The sequence below is a fragment of the Diorhabda carinulata genome, chromosome X, assembly GCF_026250575.1.
Source record: "Diorhabda carinulata isolate Delta chromosome X, icDioCari1.1, whole genome shotgun sequence".
Classification (NCBI taxonomy): domain Eukaryota; kingdom Metazoa; phylum Arthropoda; class Insecta; order Coleoptera; family Chrysomelidae; genus Diorhabda; species Diorhabda carinulata.
The window spans coordinates 37,193,460-37,203,385 of record NC_079472.1 but is presented as its reverse complement, the minus strand read 5'-3'; the positions used below and the strand labels follow the sequence as shown (position 1 = coordinate 37,203,385).

At 33.6% G+C, this 9,926-nt stretch overlaps 1 protein-coding gene across 1 annotated transcript in view; it reads right to left on the bottom strand.

Moving 5' to 3' along the window:
* Window positions 1-9,926, bottom strand: part of LOC130900399 (xaa-Pro aminopeptidase ApepP-like) — a 126,249-nt gene that overhangs the window by 7,757 nt on the left and 108,566 nt on the right. Inside the window, exons 4-9 of the mRNA XM_057810966.1 lie at window positions 9,221-9,485; window positions 6,241-6,508; window positions 3,597-3,810; window positions 2,030-2,263; window positions 1,897-1,971; window positions 1,667-1,839 (exon numbers count right to left, since the gene is read on the bottom strand). Of these exons, the coding sequence (XP_057666949.1) occupies window positions 1,667-1,839; window positions 1,897-1,971; window positions 2,030-2,263; window positions 3,597-3,810; window positions 6,241-6,508; window positions 9,221-9,485 (1,229 nt within the window). The remainder of the gene's footprint in view (window positions 1-1,666; window positions 1,840-1,896; window positions 1,972-2,029; window positions 2,264-3,596; window positions 3,811-6,240; window positions 6,509-9,220; window positions 9,486-9,926) is intronic.

The window sequence follows — 9,926 nt, the reverse complement described above, 5'->3', positions numbered from 1 at the left end:
AGCATTTTATACGCGCTTTCTGGAGGAAATGTTGGATATATATATTAGTGGTTTTAATACGATGGGGCATTTGTTCATTTTGCTGCAGCGGCAAGAAATTACTTAAACAGACGTTTTAGAGAAAAATGGATTGGTCGGGGTGGACCCAATTGTTGGCCTCCATGATCACCTGACCTAAATCCTATCGATTTTTTTATATGGGGCTATATGAAGTCATTAGTGTACGAAACAATTATCGAATATGAACAAGATTTAATAACTATAGAATTCAAGCTGCGGCAGAAATCATTCGATTCCATCCAGATTTATTCTCAAAGCTACGTTTTTCAATGACAAAACGATGGTGGTGTAATAATAAGTGTATTGAAGTGAGCGGCCAACAGTTTGAACAACTACTGCAACTTCGCCAATTTTGTTATTGTTGTAATACATTTTTGTTTGAAATTGAAATTATGTATAATTTTTATTGCTTTTGAACTACTTACAGTTAATCATTATTCGAAATTAAATGAATAACTAATTACTTTGGAAATTACTTACGTGCTTGCAGACTTGTGATTAGAGGCAAATTTCTACAACACCGTTCATTTTAGCTTCATAATTTAAAAAATAATTTAAAGTAGAATTTGCTACAGTTGGGTAATAAATAGGGGGATAGGGATAAAAGTGACAAATAACCCTGACAGCGCGCCACTTATTAAATATTTATAAAGTTTGTTCATGTCAAAATATTACTTTATTAAAAAGCATATTGTTCACCAAATTTGAAAAAAAAAAATTAGAGGCGTTCTTGATTTATGGCAAATTTTTGATTCAAAATTTTGAACACCCTACATCTCAGCAACTAGGCCTCGTAACGGTTCGTATTCCTTTATCAAAATGAATAATTTATTCAGATCTCTCTGTGGTAGAGCGTTGTCAGTCGAATATAGAAACACCCCGTATGTTTTTTGAGGTACAAGAATAATATAATTCATTAGTGCGCTTTCATAAACGAAGCTTCCACAACTTAAATGCTTGAAGTCAGTTTGCTTTTGACTTGCTATCAAAAATTGATAAACTGCTTTATCTATCTCATTCTTCATCGTGAAACGTCGGCTATGTGAATGATTATTTGGGATAAAGAATAACGAGAAATATGTTGTATGTTCAATGGATGTTCAGGTGAAAATTCAACTGTATGCTGTGCAGTGTGATGCAAACATTATGTGGTGTAGCAGTTTTAAGTAATTGTAGAAGGTCCGGACCATTAAAACAACTCACGACCTTTTCACATCACGTATATTTTAATAATGTAATCAATTATCCATCTACTAGCTTATGAGGATGTTCCCAGAAGTACCTGGACCAACAAAAAAAAACACAAAAATTCATTATACATTTATTTTTCAACGTTATCTCCTTTTAGCTCCATAAACTTCTCCAAGCGATGTTCAATAAGTTCCATAACCTTTTTTCAGTCTGGGAACAGGAAATAATAGGAAGAGGCTAAATCTGACGAATAGGGTGCATGAGGTAGCAGTTCAAACTTAAATTCAATTATTTTGTCCATTGCAATAACAGATGTGTGAGCTGTTGCATTGTCTTGATGAAACAACAGCCAAATGCGGTCGTTTTAGCTTCGTACTTACCTTCGTACTTACAAATTAAAATAATAAACGCTCACCTGTTGGGCTGACAATAAAGAGAATTTTATCAAATTGGGCTCAAAAGGTACAAATGTAATTGTTTTAAAGCCGTAATAAGAATGAGTCGTTCGTTCTAACCAAGGTTTTTCTATTACTTGCAACATATTTTCTAGTCGTACACCAAATACTCCATCTCGGTAGTATCCAGGACCTGAAATATACGAGAAATTTTTTTTTTGCGTTTTTACAACATATTATGCGTATTTACCGACAGATAAAAAGTAGCCGGGCTTGAAAGTTTGTTGCGCGCTAACTTCAGAATTGAAATGAACCTTGATTGGAGCTAAAAAATGAACAATTTGATTAGTCGTATATTATCTGTTGATGGAAACAATACTTACATTCTTGTACTCCAAGAAATGAACCAACGCCGTGACCTGTTTCATGAAGATAATCCAAACCAACTTCCCAAAGAGACGCTCTTGCCATGGCATCGGCGACGGCCATTCTCATATTACTGGGAAATGTCAACGTTGATAATTGGATCAGACCGATTAGTACACGTGTATACGCTTCTTTCATTTCATCGGTAGGTTCACCAAAATGGAGGGTTCGTGTCACTTCCGTTGTACCACCTAAAAGTATAATTTACCATAGAATATTGTCACTGTACTGTACTTACAAAATCCAAAGTTTTTGGAGGAAATTTGTTTTCAAATTCGCCTAGGTGACTAACTGGCAGAATATATTACTGTATCAAAAATTCTATTGACTACTATTTGCAGAATATAATCTCGAATCAAACTTTAATCTTTTGTTGGAAATTCAACTTTCTGATTCATGATTCAGTAAACTTCAACAAAAATTTCATTCCATTCTTCGGACGATTCTACTAAATGATCCAGTGCTTAAGTAGTTAGTACGTAACGCATAATTCTAATGTTTTAGTTAGTGAGAACGTGTAACCAGCCAAAATTTACCGCAGACTGCTTGCCCAGTTCGGGGATGCTAAACTAATAAACACATTACACGAGTTTATTTGTTTATTGAACGGCATTGACGATTCGCAGCTCTTTAAAGTTCAGAAGAACTTGGTGTTAGCTATGAAAGTTTCCAATCAATCAACAAACAGCAGTTGGACTTGAGAACAATATCAAGACGTAGGGTACCAAGGTTGCTGAAAGATGAAGTCGAACAAGTTCGCATTTTTTTGCAATTGCTTGAAACTCGATTTTCTGCATTAGCTACTGTTCTTTTGGATTATATTTTTTACACGAACGTCAGACTATCTTTGCAATTTATTACCGAAGTCTCTTGGATCAAGTTACGCTTTAGCAACGGCGCTTGAGATGAGATTGACACATCTACGAGGTATTGCATCTCCACAACCACACCAGGCCCCAAAAAGCAGCTGCAACGCAGCAAACACTAACGACAATGATCTGAGAAACACTTGGTCATCCATCTTATAGTCCGTTTTTATTGCCATGTGATTTTCGCTTATTTGGACTTCTAAAAAAAGGAGGACACGATCTGTGATCAACCGACATGGAAACATGCGTGCGCAATGGGTCTATTTTTCTCAACAGAGCTTTCATTTGGATATTTTTGAGGGATTGTTTCGTGTATGGACGGGATTCCATGTTTACGTTTTGTATGATGTTTTACTATATATAGCAGTGGGTGCAAGTGAGGCTGCATTATTTCTTAATGTTGATAATTTGGCTGATGAACAGGTTGACCAGGTTACAGCAGATAATCTGTAACATCTTATGGTGATAAAGGAATCATTGAAGAAGGCAAGATAGTGATCAGTGATCCGTGATCAGGTTGCTAATAAATTATGGGATTATAAGGTTTCCTTTATATGATAGGTTGGAAAAAAGATGGATATCCGTCACGACAGCGTTGAGTTACAAAGCATATTGTTTATTGACTGTATGACTTAACTATGTAAGATGTACTCACCATAATATTGTCCTCCGGAATCCAAAACAAGCGTGCTGTTTTTAAATATTTGTTTATCAGTATTGGTCGTAGGTTCATATTTTGGAAAGGCGCCATTAGAGGCAAATCCAACTCTTGTTGTGAAACTATTTCCCAAACTATGGTTCTGCGTATATCTGTCTTGATTTAAATAAGTAACGAGATGACTTTCAAATAATCGTTCACCTCTTCGTACCTGAAAAAAAAATTTAATACTCATTGGAATAAAAGTCGAAGGGTACAAATTTTGACATTGATCGCAAAACAAATAGACCTAATACATCTCTAGACCCAGTATAAAGCTCTAGTCTTTATACTTCAACATATGCCTTGCTCTTGCACTCTGTAATCTTCAGTTCTTAAAGAAAATAAAATACCCATAATGTTCTGAAGTTATTTGGTGATACTGATTCCTTTACTATGCTGGATAGTATCTTCTACTGACTACACTAGTATAGGGTGAATTCGAAGTACCACCTTCTGACGAACCCCATCTATAAATTATGAACCATGTCGCTTGTTCACTCGATCTACGAGGATTGTCCCAGAAGTACCTTGCTCAGTAAATAAAATACAAAAATTTTAGAAAAACATATATTTATTCAATGTAATCGCCTTTTAGCTCCACACAGTTTTGCCAGCGATGTTCAATAAGTTGTATACCCTTTTTATAACAAGCTCCTCGAAATATTCATAACTTCTGACATCACCACTTCATTGATGGAAAATCTTTGACCACTGAGACATTTTCCAAGTCTTGGAACAGAAAATAATCCGAGGGGGCTAAATCTGATGAATAAGGTGCCTGAGCTAGGAATTCAAACTTTAATTCCTTAATTTTGTCCATAGCAATAACGGATGTGTGCGCTGTGTGAGTATTTCATTCTTAGCCAAATTTGATTTATTCGCTCAAACGTTGCAATAAGATCACATAATACTCGCCGTTGATGGTTTTTCTTTTTTCAAGTCAATGAAAATTATCTCACGCTCATCCCAAAAAACCGACGCCATGACATTGTCTGCAGGTAGAACGGTTTTTGCTTTTCTTTGGAGCCGGTTCTCTCTCTTCAGTTCATTGTTTTGATTGTAATTTTGTGCGGTGTGGAGTGATGAACCCACATTTCATTCATGGTTATGAAAAAGCGCAAAAATTCGGCTTTATTTCTATGATACATAGCTAAACACTCGATGGAAACATCTTCACGGCGCTGTTTTTGTTCCATTGTGAGCATCTTGCGCACAGCTTCCTCATGTCCAATTTTTCAGTTAATATACGAAGTGCCGCACTTTTTGAAATGTCTGTTAGCTTGCGCACTTTCAGTCGACGATCATTCAGTACCGCTTTGTAGATTTTCCATATTTCTGGAGTCGTCACCTCATCTGGTTGACCACTGCGATACTGGTCTTCGCAGATCGTACGGCCCCGTTTAAACTCTCCTACCCAATATTTTACTGTTGATGACGAAGGAGCAGTCTAACCCAGAGGTAAACTCTTCAAATGAAAGTATTGTATCGTATAGAGATGACCAATTTTCCCATTTTTACAAATTCACTTAAAACATTCACTATTGATGGGTGCCAAATAAATACCAAACAACGTGGCATCTTCAAACTTGAAATATATGCTTTATAGATTCTGCACTCTCTAAGTGTTTGAAATTCAAGCTTCTACCGCCATCTCTAGGTCAGACCAGGAACTTTTCGGATCATTCTCGTAAATAAAAGAACATAAGTTTAGTAATAAATTATCTGGCAACTTTATTTTTGGTAAATATAATCCTAATTTCATTTTTTCTTATGCCGATAACATAATTAATGTTTGAATACTTTGAACTGCAATATGACTGCGAGTTTATTTCAGAATATTATTTTCCATAAAATATGATGAAGACTTCATCGGCTTCAGACAAAAAAACATTTTTCACTGGTAAATAGATTGTTGAGTTTATTTTTTTTTTAATTTAGATATGCTATAAGTTGCTCCTGCATATGTATTTACGTAATCAATTACCAATGTAATGAAAGATAGACAGGCATATAGCAAAGAAAAACCATTCAAAAAATTGCCTGTGCGTTCTACAGGACAACACAGGACAGCTCCTCCGACTAAGATAAAGTAAGAAACACACATATTAATTTTATTGATAAGCACTGCTTCAACTTGAGCTCCTACGCAGGCACATTTTTCCTATTTATACCAAACTTCTAAAAAAATATTTCCAAAATACAAAAACGTAGTTAAGTTTGTTCCTGCTCCATCTGAGATATTGCGCCTAGTTGTTTTTGCCCAAATAGCCAATGTCTTCCTGTAAAAACACACTCGCAGCTGTACTAATTCGAATTACAGTTCTTTTTTAAGTTTTCCATCGAACGATTGCAATAAAGGAGATCTATAGTTAGCCATTAAATGATGTTCTAGTTTAGCGATGAAATTTAGATACATTAATTCGTTAGATACTTGAAATATTGTACCACAAATTCAGTTTCATACAGGTATGAAGTAAAATGATTTATTATATGCACTTATATCTAATACACCTACTAAAGTTATTGAATGAAAAATGGTTTAACATTCAAAATATAAATGAGATTTAATTTGAAATCAACAACCTTGATTTTGATTTACCTTTTTGTTAATATATGCGAAACAGTCGCAAACGGCAGCCGCATCAATTATATTCGTTTGGAGCATCCATTTAATTTCAACCTCATTTTTAATAGCTTTTAAATAAATTATAGGTGATTGTCTGAGCATTCTTCTGTCTTCGAATATATGTTGATAAATAGCATGACTGGCTCCATAGTTGTATACACAATGAGAAGGAATCAGAATTTTCTTGTACAATTGAGATAGTGTTCCCAAATCAGACCATATTTGATCATAGTCTTTTAAACTGAAAATAAAATAAATCAGACACTAACTGGGACATTTGGAAAGAAGAACAAAAGAATATGTCAATTATATTGAATTATAGTATGCCAATCGGCCTGTTTTGCTTTTGCCAAATATTTTGCTTATTTTGTTAATTAATTATTGTGCGACAGTAGTTATTTCTGTTTTATAGCCTCTTTCATGTTCAGAAGGGAGTTAATGTGTTGTCGATTTTCTACTCTCTTCACAAATTTTAATAAAAAATCAATCTCAATTTCGAAATATCTTTTGGCCAATCAGAGGCAACAACTTGTAGTAGATTTTGTTTTTTCTTGTTTCTGTTGCCATACTATAGATATAATACAGTGAATAGCTTTTTAACTTTATAGCTATGATAAATTTCTGAAAAATTCTAAAATTGAGAATTACCAAGTTTTTCCTCTGTGGTCTTCATTTTTAATATACTAAAATAATATACTACAATACACTTATTCTATTCACTAGCACCACTTTTCATCTATTCTTCATCATTTCTCCAATTCTCGGTGCTTGAATGTTTGAACATTCTTTCATTATCATTCCACAAGTGAAGAGGAATTTTTGTGCGCAGTATTATTAGTTCTTGTCTGCTTATTTAGATGGGATCATATTAATTCGATTGAATTGGTACGGAGATAATCTAGAAACAGTATGACCATTCTTCTTGGCCACCATAACGATCTTCGATCTTGTTCTAGTAGAAACTCCTGTGTGTCTGCTTTGGAAAAATATTTAGTTGGAGTTTAATGATTTTTTCTTGAATGAGACGAGGTGTCCAGGTTTCTCTATTTTATCAAATGTTTGCCTTTTATTTACTGTTTTATACATAAAACCATGTTTATTTCTTAAATCTTCCCAGTGTTCCTATCGAACATAACTCAAGGATATTTTTGAAAATTGGCATTATGTTTGATGCGAACATACTGTAGATTGTTTCGTATTTTGGAGTTAACCTATTAGGTTTGATTTTTAAAAAATTCATTCCTCGATTACAAAGTCGGTTAAAAACAGTTAAAATCATTTTGTGAGCATCTGTTGTTAGATACTGTCATTTCTTTTCAGCTATTTGGCCTTTTGCGATAAAGTTTAAGACACCATTTACTTGTACAACTTACAACTAACTTCTGACTGTGAACCGGAAACCCTACCAAAAGTACCTACCTGATGATTATACAAAAAAAAAATTTGAATTACGTATAATACCCTATTTACGTTCATTATTTTCTCAATATTATTCGATAGAGGAACCCGAATTATTCAGGAATCCTAAAAGATTAATTTTTTATGTAATGTTGTTGTTTATCTATACTTTTAAATGAATCACTGATTCTGAAAATTAAATATTGTAATGTGGACTTAGACAAGTTGTTTATTCTAGTAAAATAGCAAAAATATCAGATGTCTCAAAGTTGACCGTCGTTTTCGAATATGTAAGGGATTGCATATAATTAAAAAACATTTGCACCATTTATCATTTAATCACCAACACCCTGAAGTATGTTTTCGTTTATAAAGTGATTCTATATTTACCCTCTTTCTGAAATTACTAATTATATAAAAAACATAATCGAAAAACTGCTAAATAAAAACGTTATTATGAAAAGTAATGATATAAATGAAAAGTTAAAAGGGAAATTAAATTAATTAATTAATGCCAACAAATATCTGTTAATTACTTTATCAGTAGGTAAACATATATTTAAGAAGTACAGGTATTCTAACGTTTAAAGGCAAAAAAGCTACACAAATTCTGAACTCATTGCTGTGATCAAATAAATAAATTTGAACACAATGAAAATATACAAAGTAATAGTGGAACCTATTTTAACGTATGTATGTGAGTGCTGGCAACTAACAGATCGACAAGAGAAAAATATATAGGCTGTGGAAATGGACTACTTAAGAAGATTGTGCTAGATATCCAGAACAGAGCTTATAAGAAAAGAAGATATACGACTAAAAACAGGTCGAGTACACACAACTTCAGAGAGACTAAAAAAACTGCTCTGGTACGGACATGTGATGAGGATGGAGTAAAGCAGGTTCCGAAGAAAGCATTGATGGAACAACCGCATAATAAAGGGAGACGAGGAAGACCCTCAAGGACCTGGAAGGAAGGAATTGAATAAAATATGAAACACAGAGCTAACCAAGTGTGCTAACTTGGCAACTTGGAAACCCCTTTTTCATTCATTTCGCTCAAATACCACTCCAATTAACAACAATATTTCCTCTGAAACCCCCCAAGAAACCGATCTCCACACATTTATCACCTCTCCTGCCAAGCTCCTCAGTTGGATCAATACCGACAGTGAGTGTATTAGTATCAAAAGTATTCTTGATGGTAAGCATATTATTTTTAATCATTTTATATTTTTTTAATTTAAGCTTTTAATTTCCTGGGTAAAATTCCAAGGAGTAGGAAGATTGAGGCCTTGGAATCAATCAGGAAAAAGGGATGATTCGCTGCGTGGAGTAGGCAGATTTAGACCACGGAATCGGATCACTTCTTGTCAATGAACAAATAAACACCATATCGCCATCCTTCTCTTGATAATGACTCCAAAGTGGGAGCCGAAACGTATTTTTAAAATTCCAATGCGGTTCAACCTGTGTATCTCTCGTTATATTTTTTTAAATCGACGGCTGTCAATTTGTAGGTAATGGAAATAAAATTAATTAATTAGTTTCTTACATAACAGTGTCGCTTCTATGAATTTTAGAATCGTAATGAAGTTGGTTTCTAACTGTCTGAGGTATTTGACTGTTATTCACGTATAAATAAATATGTTCCATATCTAGTATCACGTAACTTCTAACATAAGGAGAATTAGGAACATCTCGCCCTCTGATATTCAATAACCAAGCAATTTCATCCAACGCCGTTACCACCATAGCATCCGCTCCATGATTCAAAAGTTCTGTTCTAGTTTCATTAATCTTCGTATAGTAATTTTTACCTGCAAAATAAATTAACATTTATGTATATCGATGAATATATAAAAAATAAGTCAACTAAAAAAGAGAAATAATATAGAAGAAGGCCTGAAACCGAATAAAAAATGAAAATTCTTAAAAATAATACTGTCAGGAAACCATTAACCACAAATTATTCAAAAATGTACAAAGAGCATTGAAAGGAATAAAAAATTACCGAGCAACTAATCAAAACCTTTGAAAGTCAACCGAAAATAAAAATACGAGTGTGAAATGTGACTAAAAAACAAACCTAGGCAAGTATTATTAATAGAAGTGAGAACTGAATAAAATTAATGGAATAGTTTAAAACTTAAGAAAACTCGAAATAAAATAAAAAGTAAATCAAACTATTTTGATTAAATAGGTTCAAAAACAATGCAACAATTAAATAAAGTCAACAGCTAACAATAAAAGAAAGAGAA